This window comes from Lygodium microphyllum, chromosome 12 (genome assembly GCF_053477565.2).
Source record: "Lygodium microphyllum isolate KBCC chromosome 12, Lygodium_microphyllum_v1.1.10, whole genome shotgun sequence".
NCBI lineage: Eukaryota > Viridiplantae > Streptophyta > Polypodiopsida > Schizaeales > Lygodiaceae > Lygodium > Lygodium microphyllum.
Genome location: NC_141146.1, coordinates 145,383,095 through 145,409,648, shown reverse-complemented (window position 1 = coordinate 145,409,648; position 26,554 = coordinate 145,383,095). Strand labels below are relative to the sequence as shown.

At 38.0% G+C, this 26,554-nt stretch overlaps 1 protein-coding gene across 1 annotated transcript; it reads left to right on the top strand.

Moving 5' to 3' along the window:
- The first annotated feature begins 24,567 nt into the window (after nt 1–24,567).
- LOC148028405 (uncharacterized) lies at nt 24,568–25,725 on the top strand. Its single transcript, XM_087689049.1, has 3 exons — nt 24,568–24,790; nt 25,010–25,146; nt 25,284–25,725. The coding sequence occupies exons 1-3, from the start codon at nt 24,643–24,645 to the stop codon at nt 25,641–25,643; spliced, it is 645 nt and encodes a 214-aa protein (XP_087545175.1). The 5' UTR covers nt 24,568–24,642; the 3' UTR covers nt 25,644–25,725.
- The last annotated feature ends 829 nt before the right edge of the window (nt 25,726–26,554 follow it).

Below are 26,554 nucleotides of genomic sequence, written 5' to 3'. Positions count from 1 at the left end.
TGAGGATTTAGAACATCTCACATATGTGTGCATGTTAAAGAAGGCGCTCTATGGGCTAAAGCAAGCACCTAGAGCATGGTCTGACAAGATTGGAGAGTATCTTGTCAATATTAGATTTTGTATTTTTGATGCTGATCACTCGCTTTATGTGAGAAAGGAAGATGCAGGTTTGGTCATCATAGTCATCTATGTGGATGACTTGATTATTACATGTGACAGTGACAATGGGATTGCTGAAGTTAAGGACTTCTTGAAAAAGAAATTTGAGATGAAAGATTTGGGTGAGCTGAGATACTTTCTTGGTATTGAGGTGATCAGATGTGATGATGGTATATGGCTATCCCAAAGGCAATATGGCTTGGTTATCCAAGGATGGTATGACAGCATGTAAGCCTCTTTCAGTACCATTGGAGCAAAATGTGAAGTTGAGTGCCGACTTTGGGGATGAGATAGAAGACCCTACTATGTTTAGGAGGATAGTAGGGAGTTTGATTTACATGACTATCACAAGGCCAAACTTGAGCTATGTTGTTGGCCTTGTCAGTCAATTTATGCAGATGCCTAGAAAGCCTCATTTGGATGTAGTTAGACGTATATTGAGATATGTGAATTCCACTTTACATTATGGAAATTTTTATGAGGCAGATAAGGAAGTACATGTCTTTGGATACACAGATGCAGATTGGGCTGGTAGCATGTCACACAGAAGATCTACTAGTGGATTCATGTTTTCTCTTGGTAGTGGAGCAATTACATGGAGCAGCAAAAAGTAACCTACAGTTGCTTTACCTAGTACAGAGGCAGAGTATAGAGGTGTTGCTATGGTAGCATGTGAGGTGGTATGGCTGCAAAAGTTATTAGGTGATTTGGATGTGTAGGGAGATGGTCCAATTGTCATTCATTGTGATAACATGAGCAGCATATAGTTAGCTAGAAATCTAGTGTTCCATGCGAGAACAAAACACGTTGAGGTGCACTACCACTTTGTGAGAGAGAAGGTACTTGCAGGAGAGATTAACTTGGTATATGTCAGCACACAGGATCAAATAGCTGACATTTTCACAAAGGCATTGGGTGGAGAGAAGCTTTGAAAGTTCTGAAGCTTACTTGGAGTTGTAGAGATAGAGTTCAGCTTGAGGGGGAGTGTTGAGATGGCAAGCTCAACACGTGCAGACATTGATGATGGACCACCTGGTTAGATGGGTCCGCACATCTACACTTAGCATATTGGTAGTCATTATGACACTCACATGGCCACTGACTTATCACTTATTATATTTACATTATTACACCTATCTACAGCTAGCAAAGATATAGCACCAGTCGATTAGTGTAGTCGGTTATGCACTGTTTGACTTAGAAGGCCACTTTTCTTTATGTTGTATCTTATCTATACTTTGGGTACATTGTATAGTGTGTGGAAGAAGAAGATGAAATCAGCAAGAAAATGTTTTTTTCCTCCATATCACTTCTTGTGTTCTTGAGTGAGCTTCCTCTTTTGTATATAGTGTGTGTTTGGTGCAGCAGCTCAAGCAAGTCCCCCCACCACACGATTCTTGACATCATTGATGCTACCTCCATGATCAGTTGCCTTTTGAAAAGCAGAGTGATCTTGCCAATGAGATCATTCCATGCCTCGAGTTGACCATACTGCCAAACTTCCTTGATTTGCAAAGTATGGACCATGTTCTTCAAGTATATGATGCACAAGAAGAGAGATTAGAAACACAAACTAATTCGACATGATGATATTTTTTTGTAATGGTGACAATACTAACCATGTAGTGTGTTATGATGTTTATAGTCCATGCCTCCACCATGGACTTATGAAATTTAGCAACTGTCTCTTTAAATGTATTGGCATCACCATCCCTAAATCTCAACTTTTGTAAGAGAGCTGCTAATCTATCTAGGTGTATCCACACTTCTACATTTGTAATCCTCGTTCATCCCCCATTGCTCCAATCCGGAACAGTAAGGTGCAACTTTTTCCATGCTTTATACTTCTTTGGTTGTTTTAAAAGTATATTGCTTTCCTCATCTCGAGGTGGGGATATAAACCTTCTAGCCTTGGGTCCGCCAATGCATTGTTTACAAGGGATATTTCCACCCTTTTTTTATTTGTTCTCATCCTTTTTTATTTCTACTTGGCCCTCGTGCAATCCAACTTTAGAGAGGACTTGTTCTACCTTCTTTCATGTAGCATCAGTTTCTGACACATGCTACATCTTGTATGCAAAGCATATATATTCATATACTAGCTTCTTAATTATTCTAACCAAACAATGGAATGTGCAAAAGTGAACCCTTGTTAGTGATATTTCCAAAATAGGGCGCCAGTTTGGATCCATTGAAACTAGCATTCCATTTCTCATGACTTTTTGATCATGTGTTGGAGCACGTTGTTGTCCTGCCTTAGAAAGCCATTCTTTCTTTCCATCTTTCTCTTGCTTCCTAGTTTGCATGCAGTATATGCACGAAAATTTTCCATTCTTTCTTTCACGCTTAGGGCAGAACATCAAGGGCAGGACATAGCTAGGGCATTTACACTCGTCGCCTCCAATCTCCCTAAGCTTCACCCATTGCACCTCCCTTATGCATGAACTAGGCTGTCAAGTTTGAGACAACACCCAGGCATTGCCTATGGTTCGTCAACCCACACGATCACCCTTCAACTCATCGAGCCCTCATCAACAACAAATCGCAAGTGCCATGGGACTCACACTCGACTAGAAGGGGGGTAATATTAACCCCCCAGCACATGACAATAAAAAAGAAAAGAAAAAATAAATCCAAGAAAATTATGAAATGCATATCCAATGAAGTCAACAAGAAGGAAAAAATGTAAAAAGTGCAAAGGCAACCTCAGAAAAATGCAAAAGACGGAAGGCACATTTTTAAATGAAAGACGCCCTAAAAATTTTGTAAAAGAGCACCAATAGGCTCCCTCCCATGCAAATTGTAAAATCTAGATGGGGATAGGTAAAGGAATAAGGTAAATAGAAGGGAGTAGGAAAAGAGGACCTTGGCAAGATGCTCGATCATGTAAAAAAGGGAATGGGTGCCCAATTTGATAAAGCCAAATATACACTTCAATGTTTTTAAATCACATGCAAGATGCCATTCAACTTGATAGTCCCCCGTGGGGTCCACTAGGGTTTACCATATGGTACCATGTGAGTGTAAGGGAGGGGGGTTATTTAAGGGAAGGAATGTACATTTTATAAGGTAAGGTCCCATAAATAGGGGGTAGATAAGGGATATTTTCATATATTTATTGCACGCAGGTGACGTCTTCTTATTACTACTAGTGAATTCCTCGTGATAGTCCCCAAACCCCTTGATGTGTAAACTTGCTCCATTATTTTGTTGGGTATATTATTGAGGTTAAAAACTTTAAGTACTTCATGGTCCTCCTTTGATACTTCAAATGCTGTAAGCCACCATATTTCATTCTCTGATTGTACACTAAATTATAAAGGATGGTTTTCATCAATGTTGGGATCCAATGCTCGATTCATAAGTATTATACTCACATGTTCAAGTTTTTTCCCCTTAATAATCTCACTCTCATCAAGTTTGAGGAAAAACTTAAGCTTACCTCTACATTCTTCCATAGAAATATTATAGAACTTGACCATAGCAATCTGAACCCTACATATGTCCAATACAAAGTTGTTGGATGCATTCAATACAAATGCAACTTCTTTGGAACCATACTTTGATACGTGTGTATTTTTCAAACGTGTTGGCTCACCAATTAGTTCTAAAAATTTCTCATTTAGTTGTTTTCGAGCCTTCTTCACATGAAATGATTTACGCAGAGGCATTACTAGCTTAGTTTTGAAGACTTGCTTAAAACCTATATTCAATTGTTGATAGAGCATACTATATGACTCATAACTCATTCCCACCTTGTCACATAATCCCTGAGCATCTGTAACAGTAAAAAAATTGCTCACATCCCTAAGATGTTCACTTGCGACACCATCTACAATGTCCCTAAATTTACGATTTTCCAATGCATTTTTTACCATATCCTTGCTTAGGACTTTGGCGATAGTATCATTCTCTGCATGAGGGAACATATTTCTCATTGTAGCAGATTGAGCATATATCCGTCTATGATATTTTCCACTTTCTTTGGCTAATTGATGAATTGGTTTAACTAATCGGATGCGGCGACGTGCTTCTTTGGTTTTTAAAGTGGGCCCAATCTCCAAAGTTTTTGTGAGCTTCCTCTTTATGTTTTGATTCTCCTTCTCCAAGTCCATAACTTCAGACTGTAACTCCATATTCTGCACGTGTAGCATGCATAGCATCTTCAATGATAGACATTGCTTGTTGTAAGCTCTAGTTATCCCTATCCTTCTCAGCCAATAATCTATCTTTTTCCATCAAAGACTACATATTCCCTTGTAATCTTGTCTGTATATTTGTCAAGGCTTGATGAATCCGTGCTAATCCTTGTGTGACAAGTCTGCATGTGTATCCATACAATCCTTCATTGCCTTCACAAACAAACTTTACAAATTATGTAAGCCCATTTTGAATTCAGAGTAATGTCCTTTGGATTGATTAATGCCCCTACAACATTTAATAGGCTAATATAGTACATTTTTAGACCATATCTTGATGATTTTCTACTTGTCTTCTTTGATGACACCTTGGTTTATTCCAAGAAATATGAGGATCATGAACCCCAATTTTGCATCGTCCTTGAGACCATGAGGACACACAAGCTCTATGCTAAGAAGAAAAAGTGTGCCTTCCTCAAGAGATAGATCGATTATCTTGGATTTATTGTGTCATAAGAAGGAATCTATGTAGACCCTACAAAGGTTAAGAATGTCCAAGATTGGCCTCCACCAACCATTGTCAAAGAAGTGTGCATTGCTTTTAGCAAGGTAGGGAGTGTTGTAGATGGTACTGAGTGTTTCTTCAAAATAATTCATATGCAAGAAACCATGTTCTAGAGAAAAGGAGAAGGGTACACAAAATTTCGTGCAAAACTAGAGCTTTGAGAGGGAATAAAAAAATACCCAGAAATAGACATATACTTCTCCAAAAAGATAAAATTTACAAGGAAAATCTCGAGTCAAAAAGGTGTCTCTGGGTAAAAAATAATCTTAAAATATGATGTGTATGTCATTTTATAACATTTTTTAACCTCCACCCTTTTAAGAAGCAAGAATGAGAATGATTCTAATATATATTTTCATCTTGAAAAGTCATAAGGCCATTAAAGAGTCATATATTAATGATTGCCTCCTTTTTTAGATAAAATAGAATTGTATTTTTTAAGTTATGAGGATTTTGAGAAAAAGTAACCTTATCCTACATTTTGGAAATAAAATAATAGGTGAAATCTATTGAAAATACAAATACGAGATTTACTTGATTGTAGAAGATCTCTTATTATATTATTATTTTGGAATCTCTTTTTAGAGAGAGAGAGAGGTGAGAGAAAACCCTTAAGGGGCAAAAAGAAGAGTCCATATTTTTCTTAATGAACGTCGATATGCATGTCTCTATAGATCCATCGCTATTTGCGTCATAAATAGCCATGGTTTTCAATGCATTTACCAACACTTATAGTGATGCATGCAATAAATTAACGATAGTTTACATTTAAAAAAAATTAGGTGACAAGGTAGCATGTCACCTTTCAACACCATGTGTTAAACAATGTTCCATAAAAAGTAATTATAAATTGAGTGCACAATCGTCATCCAATTTCATGCATTATGAGATACTAGAAAAAAAAATCGTTGATTCAATATTCAAATAAGCATAAGACCAATGATGACAACTCATAAAATTATATGGAATGATAGAGAGGAGAGTCCAAAACAAACAAAAAAATGTATCCATAAATATTGCAAAATACGAGTCCATATAAAGGATGAGAAATATATCTAAGGAATGCTATATGGAAAGAGTCTACATGGATCATAGGGCCAAAAAAGGAAAATATATGCACTCCATGAATCCAAGTGACTGCTATAGCTCATCATTCGAGAGCTCGTCCTGATGTAATGGAGCTTTGAATAGTCTCTATTGTTGAGGTATTTGCAATCACACCTAATGTAGCCTCTTTGTATGAGGCATTCTAGGCTTAGGACATATAGGCTGCAGGAATCCCATATGCACAGAGAGGGAAAAGTACTGCTACCCATCCAACAACTATAAAGCATTGTACTTGACTACCACTTTTCATATAGAATGAATACAATGTCATGATACTTTGTACTTTAAGTTAAGTGTCTTGTCTTTGTCGGATCCTACACAAGATTGTGTTTATGAGTCCAATCTTCCATCTTGGAACCTAATTCACTTGTGTAACAGTCAAGTCCAATGTCTCTGTCATCATGAGTTCATTCTTCTTCTTCCATCCACCATAGCTCACTGCCATGTCCTAGATCCCACACATTTCCACATGGTATCAAAGCCTTGTCAGGCATGGCACTACCTCTCCAGCCTCTCTTGGTTCCTCTCAATCGCTACCCAACTCATATCTAGCTCAAGATAAGTGCATGACTTCATTTTCAACTTCATTTTCATCTTGCACCTTGTGGCAACCATAGCCAATCTGCACCCTGCCTCTATTGAGCCCTTGGATCTCTTCATAGAGGCCATTTCAGCCCACAATTCCTTCTGGAGAAACGTTTCTCTACTCTTGGCAAAGCTCCTTGGTATATCATAGCCCAAAATTGCTCATTGTTGAGCCCAGCATTGCATGAATTCCAACTCGCAGGACCAATTTGTGCCATCTGCAATTCGTACCGTTGATTCTACTTGCACGCACAATGATGTTGCCTAGGACCATAGGGCAATTGAAGCCAGACAATCAAGCTATCTCTAGCTTAGATGGTTTGTAAAATGATTGAGTCTATGAGCTACAATAAGCAAAAAATTAGACGGCTACTAAAACCCTAACTATGGAGAAGCCATAGCTTTATACCTTGAAGCTATTTTTACCTCATCTTTATTTTCTCTCTCTAGCTAAGGCCACTCTAATCCAGTAATTGTATAAGGTTTCGAGAAAGATTCATCACTCAATTAAGGAGGGAAGTGTTTTTGGAAGACTTGAATGTGTAGCGGTGCAAAAAATTGTCATTTACAGTGTCGTAAAACTATCATCAGAATTGTCATCTGAGTTGTCATCAGAAGTGTCGTCAATGATGTCATTTTAGTTTTCGTCAGAAGTGTCATAAGGTTCGGATTTGAAGAGTTATTTAGGGTCATAGGAACTGTCACATAAAGACTATAAAAGGGGAATTAGTTGTAATTACGTCTCTCTCTCAATTTCTGTGTAATATCTGAGTATGTTGTTTTGAGAGTTGTCTACATCAAACTTCTTGTTGAGGGCATAGCTCTCCAACACTTGGCAACCAATATGGGACTCAAACCCTCAACAAGAAGTTCGTTGTAGATGACTCTCAAAACAACATACTCAGATATTACAGAGAGATTGAGAGAGAGAGAGAGAGAGAGAGAGAGAGAGAGAGAGAGAGAGAGAGAGAGAGAGAGAGAGAGAGAGAGAGAGAGAGAGAGAGAGTGTGTGTGTGTGTGTGATAACTGCTTTCTTGATTTCACTTTGATTGCACACCCACATGATTACAACTGATTCCCCTTTTACATTCTTTATGTGACCGTTTCTATGACCCTAAATAACTCTTCAAATCTGAACCTTATGACACTTCTGATGACAACTAAAATTACATCATTGATGACACTTCTGATGACAACTTAGATGACAATTCTGAAGATAGTTTTACGAAACTATAAATGACACTTTTCTGCACCGCTACACACTGGTAAACCTGAGGGAACAGTTGCAAAGCAATTGAGAACCCACTTACACCCTTGAGAGAGGTCAAATGCCTTATCCCAAGATTTGCATTTAACATGAATCAACAAATGAAAATCTCTCTTTGGCATTGATTCACCAAAAGAGTCTTTGCCCAAAATCATGCTTCTTGCAGGATTTTGCATCATCAAGTGTACATCCGATCTTCTTTTGCCTGGTATGTCCCCTTCAAATCACTCCATCCATGCAAAAAGTCATTCTCTTGAATCAACCCCAGAAATACACCTCTTGATGTCAATGCTTCAAGAACTAGATCCTCATCGGCTCCTCTTATTAGATTAGTATGCTCGACTCCATTAGATAGATGCACTTTTGCACATGAATGCCTTCTTGAACTCCTGAAATAACAACAAAAAAATTTAATTGCACAAACATTTAGTTCTTCTGTGATTAACGCTTCTACAAGTACAGAGCGGTAGCCCTTCTTATTGACAACCTGCATCCATGCTTTAATTATGATGTCTTTTGCAACCCCTTTGCATCTTCCATTTTGAAACTCCTTTATGGATGCAGCATTAAATCCCTCTGCTTTGAATTTAGCCCATCTTTTATAAGCAAGTGCAGTTTTTCTTTCTATTGTTTTACCCAAACCACTCACAACAGACCATCCATTTGTTGAACTTTGAACTTTCCATCGCTTCTTATCAACACCATTTGTAGCCTTTGGTTGGCTTCGCCCATTCACATTACACAAAACATATGATACACTTCTCAATCTTTGCATAATTGCATAGCAGCCTTGTTTGGCACTTTTCCCTTCATCACGTTGTGCTTCAGTCTTCAGAAAACACAACCTCATTTTAGCAAGCATTCAAGTGATTTACCAACAAGGAAGGGACTCAATTCGAAGGACAAGACAAGCATCAAGAATCATCATCAAGCTCAAATCCAAACATACTATCTCTTGATACTACAAAGTGTGTCTTCACACTACCTTGCACTTGTGTTTTTTGAGGCAAAATCTTTCAAATCTTCTGCTGGAAAATCAGAGATTTGAGGTTGATTCTCAGTAATGAGAATGACAAACATGAAGACTTTCATAAAGATGCCATTCATAAAAAGTAGTGCAATCATTTCTACTTACTTATACCACATAGAAGATGTGCTTATTCTACTTGCAGGAAGACATGGAGCTGCCTATATCCAAATCCCATCAATGTATCCATTTGAAGACCTTGAAGACATGAAAGTGGAAAAAGTTTGAAGTCATTTCCATTTCCTCAAAGATAATGATATCTTTGCTTGAGGGGGACATGAACATGAAGGTTGATGCAACTGTTGCAAGCAAAGAGGACCTAGAAGAAGAGGACCAAAAGATTAAAGAGAAAAAGAAGTAGAAAAATCATGAAGACTTTGAAGGGGCAAACAAAGTGAAGAGCAATTATATGTTCAAAAAGAGCAAAGCTGGACTACTCTGACAAGAAGACCTACAATGAATTGAAGATCTATGTCAAAAGAAGTGCTAAAAATGGCAAGGGCCTCACAATCATTGACCCAATTTTTTACCGACTTTTTTAGCCTTGTATTGCCTAGCCCCAAATGTCTTTATCATAAGCTTGTAAACTCCTCATGTAGCCATGTACTACAGCCTCTGTGAGGCCCCTGTTATAGCCTCTAGATGACTATCATGTTTGTGGTACCCACACTTAGCCTTTTTCTATGACAACCTGTGGTATTTTGCCACATTTTTGGTGTGCCCACACTCTGCACGTGTTACTTTCACTAAAGCCTCTACACACTTTGTACTTTCTAGTTGTGATTGAGGAGGGGTGTTGAGATACTTGCAATCACACCTAATGTAATCTCTTTGTATGAGGTAGTCTGGGCTTAGGACATACAGGCTGCAGGAATCCCATATGCACAAAGAGGGAAAACTGCTACCCATCCAACAACTATAAAGCATTGCACTTGACTACAACTTTTCATATAGAATGAATACAATGTCATGATGCTTTGTACTTTAAGTTAAGTGTCTTGTCTTTGTCGGTCCTACACAAGATTGTGTTTATGAATCCAAGCTTCCATCTTGGAACCTAATTCACTTGTGTAACAATCAAGTCTAATGTCTCTCTCATCATGAGTTCGTTCTTCTTCTTCCATCCGCCACCATAGCTCACTACCATATCCTAGATCCCGCACATTTCCACATCTACAATATAAACAACTCCAGTACAATACATAATGCATCACAAAAAAACTGATGACTGAAAATAAAAAAGAGATATAACTTATTGGGCCATCACGCACATAGAATCTATCAATGAGTGCAATGATACCATGTTTGTCTACATACCAAGTCTTCAAACCTATAGGATCATGGTTTGTGATGGAGTGCTATGCAAAGAAAATAAAGTAGCATTGTTAGAAATAAGGTTATTAGTACAAGTGGTATTGTAAATAAGAAAGTGAAAATAAATAAAAGAAAACTTATAAAATCCTCCAAATAAATTCTATGGCCCCCATTCCCTAGATGATGTATGACCCTTGCCTCCAATTGTTTCCTCGCTACCTCTTACTATTGCTACCATCTTCCTAGAGAATATGTGGCCTCCTCCCTAAGCCTCTACCAATCCTCTATGTTCAACCACTCCTTAGGCTTTGAAGTGCCACTCTTGATTGCCTTGCAAATATTTGATAATATATGTGATATGTATGCATGCATAAAATCCATCATCCATCCTATGAAAAACTTCTCTAACACAATATTAGTGAGTATGGGAATCTCCCAATTCCCATTTTTTAAATACTAAAAAAGATGGCACCCAGATAACGTGCCCATGAGTTTCTCAAAAATATATGATGTGACCTATCATTGGAAAGCGCTTGAAAAATGGAATCTATTGAGCTATAGAGCGCTTGATTTGGAGTTATAGTGTTCAAGTTATGACAAATCAAAAAAATTGAACACATGTCCCAAACTTATGGAAATTTTCCATATTCCCCAATATGGTATTCTCTCACTGCCATAGGTATCGGTAACTCATCGTGCAAGGATGCTACCATATAGTCCTTGCTCCCCTCTAATATATTTTTCCAGTGGTCTAAAACATTGTGCCTAAATACTTATTGGCACAAGTCTCTCATGCTAGCCATCACCCTTCTCCCCTCACCATTCATGATCACCATATTTTTTTTCTTATCGACTAGGTATCTATACCTTGCTGGGGTACGTCTAAGGTGCACTCTCTCCCATCTACTATGACCATTCTCCTAGACATAACCAAGAGGTCCATATCCATCTAGCATATGTTGGGGGTAGTATCTCTTGGAGTAGCACCCATAGGGAGCCACCTGCGAGCGGCTGAGTGAAACTTCAAGTCACAGAAGTAGACATCCCTATAGGTGTGACAAAGCCTAAAGGTGATAAGTGTCCACTAGACCGACAAGATGGGGACACTACATCAGTGCCTCCACAATATCCATCTAAGCCACCCTCTCTAGAAGATATGAGAGTGAGGAGTAGCAATCGTCTGTGGGATCACAACATCTACATCTCTATAGTAACCCCCCCAGAACCACCCCCTCCATCGATCAAGTGAGACAACCTTGAGTCTCCCTCTGGGGCCAGTCTAGAGCATCAACTCCGCCTACTAGAGATCGAAGCATTAGAATATACTGAGGTAAACCGCACATAATGGCTAGATGATGATCGAGACAACTTCTTGTAATGAGGCAAATTAGCCACATTAGTTCACTTACCTTTACAAAAAAAAAACCATGTAAATACCTCAGCCATGATGATACTAGGGTTTACTATAAAAAGAAATGAAGTGCTAATGTAGGGAGCTTTCTTGTTCAGAAGTCATTTTCATGCATTGGATTTAGTTGTAGTGACTAGGGAGTGAAAATCATAGTTCAAATTTAGTCAGAGGAGTTAGTTCCTTCATAACCATGGTCAGACATGGATATCTGTCACAAGCTGTGACCAAGATGGAGGTTCTTGGCATGAACTAGTGGATAATGGCAGACTCGAGCTAATTTTGGCAGGACGTGACAAACTTTTAACCAAAATTTAGAGCAAGGTGGAAAAAATGAAGGCTATATATAGTCTTTAATGGAGACGAAACTTGAATTACATTTTTTTTAAAGATAGGGTTTCTTATCTCTCTTCAAGCTTTCTTTCATGGATTATTACATTGAAATTTTCTACTCCCACCTTGATTCTATGGCTTCTATCCTATAAAGGAATTCCATAACAAGCTTCTTCATCTACTAAGCTTTCCTACAAGCACCATTTATGGTGGTTTTGTTTCAAGTGTGACAACCTTGCCATCAAGGTTGGAATGATTCAGAAGATGCATTAGCAACAAGTTTGCATAAAAGCACGTTCCTTCTTATGCGAAATAATCCACCGCATATTTCTTTGCTATGTGTGCTAACCATTGTCAATCTCTTGATGGCTGAAAGGGGAGCTATAGCGAGGCATCTCATGGCGACTTAATCATCAAGGTCGAGTAGGTAGTAAGGATGATGTTCTGGCTATTATGGCTCCTGGTGAGGCTAACACAAGCACTTGGTGACTTCTTCCGTCGCTTGTTTCCATCCCTATCCCTGCTGCTATTCGCTAGCTCAAGTTTCTCGGTTGTGACCAAGATGGTTTCGATGCATAAACCCTTACGAAGGAGGATGACGAGGCAAGGGAGCTCCTACTCACAGAGAGAAAATTTTGGTCATTGATGAAGGATAGCAGCCCTAGCCGTCCCGCATCTTAGATGGTTGATTTGCATTTTTCAAAGGCCAGGGGTTACAAATTTTAGGTCCTTCCTCTAAGCCAGGCTCACGGCTAGGATCTATTGCAACATGTTTGATAAGGTCTGCACTTCCTCCTGCTGAAATGGGTCTGACCTTGGCCACAACTGCCATTCTATAGGATTAATTTGGGGTAGACGTAGCCTCAACTACAGCATTCTTCCTTGGGGTTCTGCTTGGAGACGTCTTGTAAATTTGACCTTACACATATTCGAATATGTGGAAAGAAGTACTCTGCAAAATAGAGCCATGTGCAATGTCCATAGGCTTTGGGCAAACTTTTTCCTTCTTGGTGCATGAATAGACATTGTCGAGTCATACAACATTAGCTTCATCAATTTGAAGAGGGGGATAAGCATGATGACCAATCTGCTTCTCGAATCCCAAATCCATTTGTGACTCTGTGAAAACCCTGGAATCAAAAAGGTTTGAGAAGGGCAGTTCCCATGCTTCTTTACAACTATCTAGGGATGGCTGGGACTGGGAACGATCACTCTCAAATGCAAGATTGTAGCTATTAGCCTCCACTTCCATTTGCATGTCAGGCGATGCAAACTCCAAAGGTTCCTGTAAACCGAAAACAGTAGTTCGAGGAAACTCCTCCTCCTCTTCTTCTTCTTCTTTTTCTTTTTCTCCTTCTTCTTGTTCTTCTTCAACTTCTTTGACTTTCTCTATGTTTTCTCCTCCTCCTCCTCCTCCTCCTCCTCCACCTCTATGTCCATCATCTTCTTCTTCACTCTCGAAAACCTCCTCCTCTTCCTCAAACCTGCACAAACCTAAGTTCTACAATGAACCACACAGAGGATGTTGTTGTGAAGGCATAAAGGTGTCGTCTGGCTTGTGGGGATCATCCCACTCGCGAATGTGATTTAGAATTCAGATCTCCCAAGGCATTAGATGACGATTCGAGTTTAAAAGTCACGATCTATCTATCATCTGATTTAGAGGCTTACAAATTACCTTCCTCTATGTCTAATGAGCCTCCACACACCAAACAATCAGACAATGAAGAAAGCGTAGCAAGACATTTGATTTTTGCATAGCTATACTCTTATTTGTAGAGGATTTTGGCTATAAGATGAGGAGGAGTATATTCTCCATCTGCAACAAAGTTAGTTATTTTACGTCCAAAGCTTACTCCAAGCAATAGACTCCTAGAGGAATCCCAAAGGCATCAAACCATGGCTTCACAACTATTGAACCACCAGATGAGTCAACTAATTCCCTGTGAAGATCTAGTTGATGAATAAGTGATCCATTGCGAGTAAAACCAGATGGAATATGGCCAAGGGACTATGATGTAGGGGCTTCTACTTCCTTGTAATGGTCATCTAAAGCTTCTTCATCAAGCCTTGAATGTTGAGAGTAGTATTATAAGTAACATATAAGAATTGAAGGGAATACATCATGAAAAAGTGCATGGTCACTCTAGGCATCCTATTCGGATTTGGAAGATAGGCTGGATTTCCAAAATTTCTAGTCTATCTTGAAGGCCTTGTGGCTCCAAGGCCAAGTCACAACTATCTAGACTGATCTTATTGGCAGACACTTACTTTCAAACTACTCCAGATATTATTGTCTACCATATTCTCTATCATCTTTGTAGAGTGGAAAGACCCTAGACAAAGAGAGCTTTGTGTTGTGAAGTGTATATCCTCTCTACATTGTAGCATCACCATTTGAGTCCACACAACGATAACTAATTTGGAAGCAAGTGGCTGATGAGGCTCCTGATATTATCAAGGGGAAATGAACATAATAGCCTACATCTTTGTAGCCTGCAAGAGATGGATATACTCAAGTGGTCATAATTTCAATTATTGATAGAGTAATTGAGAACATTCGTGAGATTTTTCCACTAGACATACATGAGCTCTGAGTATGGAACCCCAGAGGGCAAAAGATTTTGTGTGAAGATTAAGGCCTTGCAACCATCACTTGACCTTATTGCAATAACTTGAGTGTGACAAATCTGATCCAGGGGTAAACATATGAAGAATTTCAACTAGATGAATAGATGCTTACTGAACCTATGGTAGAAGCATCAGACATTCATGGAAAGACGTATTTCTTGCACAGGACAACTTAATATATTTGTATGTGTGGCATTAAAAGGAAAATCAAATGGTGAGCCCTCATTCCAAATGCCAGAATTTTGCTCACCTATCTCGATTGACTACTGACTAGAAATCATTCAAATTATTGGGAATAGTCTCCTTATGAGAAGGATCTTCTACATACCTTAATGGAAACCTATCTGCACTTGTGATGCTGGCAAGTTAGCATGGAGTTGATAATATTTCACTATGATGGATCACACAATGAAGGAAAAAGAGGTGCAATTGTATCTCAATTTCTAGATGAAGATCTATCTAAAGTCCACATTCATTTGTCCATTGCAACTAGTATTCTTGGAAGAAAATTTTTGACTCTAAGAAATTGCAGTTTCTTGGTGCAACTTCAACTCTGTTGAAGTCTGCAGTGGCTACTCCACCAACTGGGAATTGTCCTCCTCAGTCTTGACTTTTTGTTTTACGTCACTAAGATGTTCAGAGAAAATTCATTCCTTCACAGATCATCCAAGGAGGAAGAACTTTCATCTGACATATTTGATCATTAGAGATATTATTCATTGCTATTGTGGCGTTTTTGGACTCTTCAAATTTGATGATTGTACCTACAAGAGAGACTTCAACCTTTTGATGTTATGTAGTTGGCAAGAGGGTCAACTTTGCTCTTTGACAGGAAGGGTTTTATAGAATGTAGCACAAGTGTGGCTTTATGTAGCAAATTTCATGGACAAATGTGTTTTGCTCTGGGCTACTACTTGAGAATATGACATGCATGCTAGTCAACTTCATATTAGGGAAAAGCCTTGTATTCACAAGGAGTTTGTAATTCAGTGATGTCCACATCAAAAGCCTTGGTCTATCACTGTTATCTTTAAAAAAAATTAGCTTTAATTCATCTAATGCATCAACTGCCTTCTCATGCTCTTCTCCTAACGGGGAAAGAATTTGCTAGAATTGAAAAGTTATGGTGGATTGAGATGTTAGTACAGCTCTAGTTGAGTTACAAGAAGTTGTGTTAGAGAGTAAAGAAGAGCCACTGTTGTTAACCAAAGTTGTTGAGGAGCTCAAAAAGTTGCCATAGCTAGCTGCTCTGAAGGCAAAGGGAAAACCCTAAATTTGTACTAGAAGCAGAATCAGACCAAAATTGCTAAAGGAAGCAAATCCTACAAATGAGGCAAGAGAAGATGTTCCAGTAAAAGGGAAAATAGAACTAGAATGAACACTTCCAGAAGCTAACTCTAAAAGAGTGGATACAACATTCAGATATGAAACCTTTTTAGAAAACCTAGAAGTGCAACCTTCAACATTAGCATATTGATTATCCAGTGCTTGAATTTTTGAGATGTCCTCACTTCGTCCTCAGTTCTATGGTGCTATTGTATGTAGATTTGAGGCTGGCCATTGCAAATCCATATGCAAACTAAATTTTGGAAAATAGAAAAATTTGAGAGGTGGATTATGTAAACAAATGTTTGATAAAGAATACAAGGCTTGCTAACCAATTGAGTACATTGCTTTGATGAATATCTCACAACTGGTTGATGAATCTGGAAGATATTATTTTCCTTACTTTGGCTACTTGCAATTCAAAATGAACATCACTGAGTCATAATTTTTCTATGCAGGAACAAGTACACTATGCAAACAAACAATATGCTTATCATGAAGACTATGAAGAATAAGTGAGGTATGGACATCAATCACATCATCAACAACATTATGAGCCACAATCTTCTTGTCATGGATATTATGGACATAACAAGGTGACTATGATTCGCAGTTGTATTATGATCGTGAGTACAAGAAGCATTGGTATGACCAACAACATGTATATGAGAGTGATGAGAACTCTATTGAGTTGCAGCATAGAAATAATGATCATAATATTTTTGGACGACAACAACATGTCAATCATTATGTTTATGGTTAGCCCCAAAAGCGAGGAAACCCTTGCAATCATTTTGGACACTCTTCCAAGAATGAGAATCATGTGGGAAGGCCATCAGGATTTGAGAATGGTTTCAAATCTTTTGATATGCATTCAAATGGACATTCATATATGAATGGGCAGCAACATGTATATCATCATGATCATGGATATGAGAAGCATTATGCTAGTGAACATGGGCATGATCATGGATATGAGAAACATTATGCTAGTGAACATGGGCAGCATGGTGATCAATACTTCTATGATGATCAACCATCCCATAGTCAATATTATGATGATGATCAACCATTTCCTAGACAATATAAGCATTATGCTAGTAGAAATGAATGTGTTCATGACTATGGAAAACCAATTTATCATGAGAAGTATGATAGCCATAGTTTCTCGCATGATGTTATTCAAGGAAAACACTTAATCGGTGATGATATTAGAGGATTACATGCACGAGGCTTATGTTATAGATGTGCTGACTTCTAATCATAAAGATATATGCAAGAAAAGGAATGTTAAAGTGATGTTGGTTATAGAGTTTCCTGATAATGAAGAGAAAGTTGAAAAAGCCAAAGAGAAAGTGGATTGTAAAGTCCAAGATGGATAGTCTTACAAATCCTTTTAAGTTGATCATGATGCCTATCAGCTTTCTAACCTACATCATGCTAAAGACCAAGTGAATGCAATAATTGAAGAGGGACATGTAAAGGAGCTTCATGAATCCATACACCAATCTATGTTTTCAAATGATATGTTCTCAATTGGTGACCTTATCTTCCCATTTGATCAGGGGGATCATGAGGATGCTTCCCTATTTCCATTTGACCCGGGAGGCAATGATGGGATATATTTTTCTGCAGAGGGAACTTATGGTTATGATGGCTATTTTGATGGTTATCCATTTGACCCTGGAGGCATATTGGACTTTAGTGGCTTTGATTGTTGGTAGGTTGTAAATAACACTTGCAATACCGATTCCTCAGCATATTCAATCATCCTCTCTAGGGCTTCATGGTTCCTTCAAAATAGTGAGATTATTGTAGTTATAGGACTGTGGATAGCTTGTTGTTTGAATTTTCTGTTAGGAATTAAATTTCCTTAATGAGATCAAAAGTTTTGATGGCATGAGCTAATGTCTTGGGTTGTGTACTTCATTTTTATACCTCAAACACTCAGTTTGGACACTCCAATCAAAAGTTATGGCAGTTTAATTACAAATTCATCCCTATTTGGACAAGCAATCATTTCACTGTTTCAGGTTCATTAGGAGATTTCTTCATGGAAAGTGCTTTCACATTCTTTTGGATCTTCATCAACATGATTTGCTTCATTAATGCCTTTTTTTATTATCCCATTATCTTCAATTTTGAGGACAAAACCATCTTTGGGAAGGGATGGTCTATAATGAGGCAAATTAGCCACATTAGTTCACTTACCTTTACCAAAAAAAAATCATGTAAATACCTTAGACATGATGATACTAGGGTTTACTATAAAAAGGTAAAAAGTGCTAATGTAGGGAGCTTTCTGACACTTTCACTATTTTTCTTGAGATTTCTTATTCATCACCATCTTGGGGTGAGTACCAAGCTTTGTTTCCTTGTATCTTGATTTCAACTTCCATGGCTATGTTGTGTTATGGTATAATGGAAGCTATCTATGGCATGGCCATGATTGAAGCATTTCATGTTATTTCCTATTTTTTTCTTAGTTCAGTTCATGAGTTTTTCTATTGATTTTCATGGTATAATAGACATTCTTTACATTCTAGTCTTCCATATCTCTAAAAAGTGAACCATCTGATCCAAAAACATATGCGTGAAGATCTCCTACAGCTCCTCATCTGTCATCCCATGAATTATTCTACTCTTTGGGTATCATCAAAGATAATTTACGTAGCTAGAAAATAATGTTAAAATAATCAATATAAGGATTTAAGTAAAGCACCATCACATAACTCTGTAAAAAAGGATGTTAATAAAAATGCATATACTAAAGTACCAGTAAAAGTAAATGATCAATAACACTATATTAGGGAATTTGAAAATTTTCATATAGTTTGGGAATTTTCAAGATAGTTAATACTTGGAAAGATGGTCAAATCTTTCCCCCTTACTTAAAAGTATTTACCTCTTATTTGAAAGTGGGACTTGGGAGATTCCCAAATTCTCTAATATGGTGTTCAATGAATTGTACAAGTAGACACAAATATGATCGTCCATACTACTCCATATCAAGCTCTTGGCATAGCTCAATATATACTAGAAGATCTATACATAGGTCTCCATAAAAAGAGGACTCCACTTCATTCTTGAAAAAATATTAGCATCATGTGTCTTCGTCTACATTGCCCGTGCTTGTCTCCTTTGCATGCTCGAAGCTCTCAGTGCTCTCCAACCCCTACAATGTTGACTCCTCTACTTGCATACTCTCCTCATCCACACTGGGCGCATTGCTATCAGTGCTCCAATGTGTTGATGACACAACATACCACCAAATGAGATTACCAAGGATTTGGATAGAAGATTACCTATTCAATATCACATATAAGGGTGTCACAAAGAATGAATTAGCATTTGTGACTATTTCAGGTTGTGAAAAAATTAACAAAAAAGATCATGCATCTATTCACAATGACTCGACAAGACAAACATGTTGTGCACATTGTTTCATCTTTTATCGAAATCTACCTCTAGAAATCTAGATGGACCTCATTGAACGGTTGTCCCAACTCCTTCCAATACCACTGTACATCGAATATGATCATGGGGAGAAGCTATCGTAATCCACTAAGATAACACTTTGCAAGTTACCAAAATACTCTATCTCATTTACTATATTATTCAGATTCATGGTCCACTATCGACTCTCTTGCTTGAATTTTGCCATGACACTACAATCTCCAATGGTAAATTGTATTTTATTGATACACTCAACTCGAAAATGTCGCCCATGTGACCACATCACACTGTAGATTTTGTATTGTATATCAAAACTGCTAGGTTATTTGTTGCATATAAAATCTAGATACGATAACAAAGAAAGCATGTGATCACCTTCGAACCACATCCCCTCGAGAATTCCCACTCCTTCCTAGAGACCTCTACCCCTTCGCGTGAAGCTGTGGTCAAAGAATCATGTAACCACCTCGTAGGTATGAATAGAGCATCTCCTCCATGCCCTCCGGATATCGAACCGATCGATAGCATGTGCTACATCAAAATTTTGATCGCACCCCCTCCCATTCTCTTCTAGCCTGCTTGTACCTACTAAGCCACTTCTACATGGATGCATGGTATAATATAAAAAGGTGATCACTTTCTCCTCCATGGCACCATCCATCCTCTTTTCTATCCTATTTCAAATGACCATATCTCCTGCCAGTCTCTCTGACATTAGCCAACCTTCAACCATGTTGCCTCTCAACAAGCTTGTTGTCACACAAAGCCCTTTAGGATTTTCATGAAGCCCTCAAAGAAGAACATCCATCGGGTATGGACAAGTCCTACAATCTCCACTTCATCCATGAGATATATCAGGAGGTGAGTTTGTATCGTGAGCATACTTGTGGATAGGTACTTCTCAAAGAGATAGACCATCTCCACCACTCCTCGCCTTGGGAATTCAATAGAGAATGCCTTGATCTCCTTTTGTGAGATCCATTGCACTAAATTTGACAACTTATAGATCATCAAACGTATTTTTGGAGTGAGACACCCCACAATCACGATTGGTAGTACAAACTGTCAAAAATTTAAAGCATTATGAACATCAAATTGACACAAAATAGTAAAATATTGATTGTACATACTATTAAGGTCGAGACAAACCTAGCATATATTGTGACAATCATGGGATTTTAGTCTCTTAATTTGTCATTTTTAGAAGAAGTAGACCTGAGAGAATGCATCATACCCATCGAGGTGCAGATAGACCTAATAATTTGCTTCACCATGCACTCTTCTTTAGTGGATAGGGCCCAAGGAGCATGAGGTAGTTGTATATAGGACCATTAAAGCTCAGGACTATGGTCAAAGCGCCTCCATCTTGCCTACCTCCTTCAAATCCATCCGTGTTCCTACAATGTCTCTCTTTTTTTAGATATGGTTCCATAATAAGCTACCCACATTCTTGAAAATGTGCATGGGATCTAACAAATGGTTGATCTATAAGTGGATCCCATATGGAAACTCATAGAAAACTGAGAACCATCACATTTCACTTGAAGGTGACTCCTCATGGACTATTTTCCACTCATACGAGCTTTGGATATTCATTCATGCTGCTGGAAGTTGTCCAAGAAAACTTGCCCTCAGTTCATAGCCCTCCAATGGTAAGAAAGCAGTATGTCCCTGATATACCAACTTCTTCATGGTATGTGACCTTTGGGAGTCTATAAATATGGTCCACACAATAGACATACATAATAACCTAAGATAACTAGACTTGTCACAATATCCTATCTAGTTAACACAAACATAAATAAACCATGTTAGATATCAACAATGAGACTGGAAGCTCATTTACCTGAGCACTCTCCAAATCCCAAAAAGTCATGCATGGTCCATATAAGAATGGCTCACTGACCAACATGCTTGCTCATGTCTTCCACACCAATTCCCTCCTCTCACAAAATCTTGTTTCTAAATGGCAATATGTGATATTTTAGCAACCTGAAAAAAAAATCCAAGTTTCTTTGAAGAGCGTAAAAATCATTGTTATAATGGAGTTAAAGACAAAGGAGCATAGTATATACCAGAATAACTCGCTCACACTCGCTTTAGAAGCACATTAAGCAGCATCTTTAAGAGAGATACTCGGCACCCATCATATAATGGTATGGATGCCTCCTCTCTCAATGGATCAGATGACCCAACATCCATGGGCAGTAATGCATCGGTCATTGCCTCCATCTTTAGCTCCAAGATTGGAGGAAGGTCCAAAAGGTCGACTATCTCTTCTGGTGTTGAGGGCATAGTTAGTGGTGTGTCCTCCAATGGGTTTATCAACTCACGCACTCCATCCATTGCACACCTACGAACTCTTCTTAGGAGCTGCAATAGGTGCATTTCTTGGGATGGAACAACCCCTCTCTATAGACATTTCCAAGGCACATCTAATATTATTGTATATGATATTCAATTTCAGTTTGAATGTAAAGAAAGATTGATACACACTTTTTTTATCATTAGCTCAAAGTTCAAGATTACTTAGTCAATGATCTCCAATTGAAACTCGTCGCTCAAGCATTGCATATGGTCTATAGACAAGCAATACTTTCGTCAAATTACCAGCTTGCACTGAGTGCAAAAGCATGTAGGGACATGCTGATTTAGATATGCCTCACGATCTTGAATGTTGTGGTCATCATCCTTGTCCATTTTGTCAATGTTACGGCATATAATATTCTTTTGTTTCCCTCATTGTTTCTCTTTACCTATCTTCCTCTACTTTTCTTTCTCTCCCCTCTCTCTCTCTCATTCTCCTTTTGTTTCTCTATTGCTCTCTTTCTCTTTCACTCTCTCTATTCTTATCTTTCCCTCCATCTCTCTATTTGTGTTCCTCTCCCTCTCTATTTCTTTCTCATCCATCTCTCCACAAACGATTATAATTGTTATCCATTGCAAATCGAGTATACCATTGTTTGGACCATGTACCAATAACCTAACTTAGTTCTAATTAAGACTTTCTCTAATTATTTCCATGTCGTAAAAAGAATCCAATTATGATTGTATGTTTGCCACATTTTTTGCTATATACAAGACATTGCTATTGCTAGCATTAAGATGCCTTTTCATTTTACATTGAATAATAATATTATTCATGGTAAATGTGTTTTTAAAAATAAAATTTCTATATGATAAATGATATTTGGTTAGAGCAAGTCATGGATATTTGCTTCCCCCCTACCTTACCCGACCTTCCCAAAAAGAAATATACTTCTTTATCACATCAAGTTTTGGATAACTTCCTACTTTGAATCCCATAACCAAATCCTTTCTTTTTACATATATCTATAAAATAATAGGAAAAGTTCCATGTTTCTTAGCTTTAATGGTGGATGACATGTGGAAAAATTGGAATAGAGATAGCAAATTTAATATGCATTGTTGATGGTTGTGTGCCAGCTAAGTTTGATGCTTTAATGAATGCTTTAAACTCAAAGAGTTTTGATTTGCAATGTTTGGTTGGTATGCTACAGATGGGGATAGTTCTATACTTAAATGTGGTGATGGTTTGGTGGAAAAGTTGAAGGGAAGAAATATGCACATATGCTTTTGAAGTGCAATATGCTTGGAAAAGATAAAAGTGGTAATGCATTGGATACTCGAGCTGGTGATCTTAATGCATGCATTGTAATGGCGAGAGAGTTTGTGCAAAAAGTCATAGAGTGCATTAAATAAAAGACTTCTAAATATTTATTGTTTTAATGCTATGTGCATTAAGTGAAAGACTTCTAGTTATGTATTTTTCTTTCCACAATACTATCCACGTGACGAGAATGAGAGAGAGCAAAAAATAAATGAATTATTTTTAGATTTATATTGTGTTAATGCAACCAAGTTGTTCTCTCTGCAATACTATCCACATGACAAGAATCAAAGAGAGTAAAAAACATTGCTTTGGCTCACGTCTTTCAAGAATTTTTGGAGGATATGTGATTGATACACAAGGTTGTAAGATTGATTTGCCAAGATGTGAAAGGATGTTAAGTTTAAAGGATGCATGGAGAGTATTCTCAAAGTTCATCACATTGTTATGATATATTTCCAACTTAATGAATTTTGGTGAGTTATTATTGTGCTTTCAATATCACCACTAGCCTATGAAAGACGATTTTGAAAGTAGAATATTATGAAGGATGATTGACATGAATGCTTGAAAATTTCTACCTTGGATACTTTGATTAGAATGCCATTGTTAGGGCTAGGATCAGTGATGTTGACTAGGAGAAGGTCTATGGACATTGCGAGCTTATAAAGGTTTGTGATTTGTAGATAGAATACAATCTCTACAATCACATTCTCTTTGATTTGCTTATTTTCAACATATGGCTACATGAGATTGTGGCTTCCTTCAGCAAGATGAATTTCTATGGGTTTTGTAACTATCAAAGCTAGTCAAATCATCTACTATTTTTAGATAAATAACTATATACTAACGGTTAGATTTTTTTGCAAAGTATTATTGTTATTTGGATAATATATTTCGTGAGTTTCTAACTTTCTATGATTCGGATCAACTTGCATTAAAGTCTAGATAGCTAGATTTTATCGAATCTAGAAGCCAGTAAAAACTGGATTAGTGAAACCTAATAAAAGCGATAAAGTTGCAAAATGAAGCTTAATAGTAGGACCTAAAGTTGCATATTATTTTTGCAAATTTGAGGCCTGTTGCCACCTATCGCTTTCGTTCTTTCCCAAACCCACCCGATACGTCCCATCGTCTCATCATCATCATCATGTTATTTATTATAATCATCTCTCATCATCATCATCATGTTATATATTATAATCATCTCTTGTCGTTACAACACATATATCTTCAGCCGCCTCTGATCACTACTCATACATACACATACATGAGAGAGAGAGAGAGAGAGAGAGAGAGAGAGAGAGGGGGGGGGGGGCGGAGCCAGCAAGCGAGCGAGAGCTCAAATCAAGCGAGACACTCGAGAAATCGTGCGTGTAACGTCATGCACCAGCTCAAATAGCAGCTCCATTTGCCTATAGTGAGCCTTCGTAGCTGTACTTTATAAATGATCATTAAATATAGCTGACAACTAATCCCTCAATTTCAGTTCTATATCGTCATGATCATCGCAACTGATATGTCACACATTGAGTAGTCCGCAGGTCGTCCGTCGTTATGAGAATGATATCCATTAGTCTTATATATCTCTTCTGGCTAATTAGGTCAATCAGCTAATCTCTCATCTGATCATAATTTCATCTCTGCGACCCGATTGTATAAGCAGCCATTGTATAAGACTAGTGTTCGCTAGAATGGCCTGCTGGCTACTGTTTTTCAGCTTGGTCCTGATCGGCAATGTGGTGGTGCCGATCATGATCTGTTGCACCAGCCCAAGCTCGGGGTTAAGCGTGCGCCGTAGGTCCACTGATGAAGCTGTGAATTCGCCTCTCACGCATGCGGGTGAGTTAACCTAATGTGAGTCAAATACAAATCTGTACTGTTAGAGTTCAAGGAAAGCTACTTGCCTCTGGCGGTACTTCATGCATGTGCGGTATAATAACAGATATTGTTGCAGTTTATGTAAGTTTTCCATAAGTTGGCCCTCACAACAGTACGATAAAGGCGATGAATACGTAACTCTTGTTGATAAGTAATGCCGTTATAGCTACGAACATACAGGATTGCGACGCCGTACTAGATCTAGAGCCGCACCTGCTCGGAGGACGCTCATGTTTTCAGGATGCCATTATGATTATCTGCTGGTAGCCCATCTATCTGCCGAGCAAGTACCGAACCGCAACCATCATCAAGCTCAGGTACAAAGCTCGGCGTTTGTCTAGGGACTTGCTAATACTATTATCTATCCCCTTTCAGATTCTCCAAGAGTACTATATGTGTTCTCACAGATTATAATCAATCATCTTACTGAGCTACGATTGACTATGAATTCTAGGCAGGGGCTACTGCTCCTTTGCATAATGCTATTGATCGGCGGAGTATCGAGGCGACCAGGGATTTGTGGTTTTCTGTAACGCGGCAGCAGTACGTCCCTGCGGCCAAACGGAGAAGTAGAAGTACATTAGTGGAGCCGAGTAGTACAGCTATGTTGTTCCATGGAGTCGGACAACCCAATCACGGCCGAGAACGTGATGATAAAATGGATCCAGACGCGACTAAAATTAAAAAGGAAGGAGAGATGGCGGCCGGTATCGAGGCATTAAATGACCAGGAAGCTGGCGAAGCTGCCCAGAAACGTGTGGTTCCAGGAGGTCCCGACCCCCTTCACCACCACAACGGTCCACTCTTTCCATGACATTAATTAGCGCTTGCTGTGCCATTTTTTATGGGTTGCTGCCAGAGCACCATATGTAAGCGTTTTTCTATATAATTGTAAGCATCCGCCATCGCCCAGTTGGCTGTGTAGTCGCACCAACAGCGTAATATCAATTCGTACTCTTTCACGTTTTTAAAGAAACCCAAATTCCTCACATTTATCATCTACTTCTACCTTCTCTTTCCTTTTTGGAGACTTGGATGTGTGCGTCAATTCATGCTTCCAGGAGGCATTCTCTCTATTCATCAAAGGGTAATGTTCACGTTTTGATTTGATGCAAACCCTGTCAGGCTATCACTTTTCTCATGTGAATACCTTTCTATAGTCTACTACAAAAATGCTAAAACTTATATCATACTTATGGATAGACATAGTTTGCAAACTTGTCAACTAACCCCACATTATGATATTGCTTCTCATAAAAGCCTTGTCAACTCCTAATTCTTGGTCTTGCTCCTTGAGAGAAAGACCAAAACCTTTGATTCTTTATGCATGCTTTGAGTGGCAATGTCAAAAAAAAAAAAAAAACCTTGGCGATAAGATTGTGCTTCATTGGAAATCAACTTGCTAATTATGGATGAGTTTCACGTGTAAATAATACATTAAAATTTAAATGATTTTTTTGAATTATGTAATTTAATGTTTTTAATTATAAGTGGTATTTTTAATATTAATTTTATTTTATTTCATTTAATTTAAACTTATTAACATTTATGATAATGCTTATATTTGGACTTTTTATTAACATTTACTTTTAAATGTTCTTTTTTTTAATGCTTTATTTTTATTATAGGTGCAGTTCTAGTTATATTATTTAAAATTTGAGATTTTAATATAAAATTTATTATATGTTATTCCCTATAAATGTTTTCATTAGAAATACTCCAGCC

Bases quoted from the DNA above. Each gene is read 5' to 3' on its own strand.
- LOC148028405 (XM_087689049.1), top strand. From the start codon at position 24,643: ATGGCCTGCTGGCTACTGTTTTTCAGCTTGGTCCTGATCGGCAATGTG. The intron at 24,791-25,009 runs GTGAGTTAACCT...ACGAACATACAG, and splicing joins TTCGCCTCTCACGCATGCGG to GATTGCGACGCCGTACTAGA. The intron at 25,147-25,283 runs GTACAAAGCTCG...TATGAATTCTAG, and splicing joins GCAACCATCATCAAGCTCAG to GCAGGGGCTACTGCTCCTTT.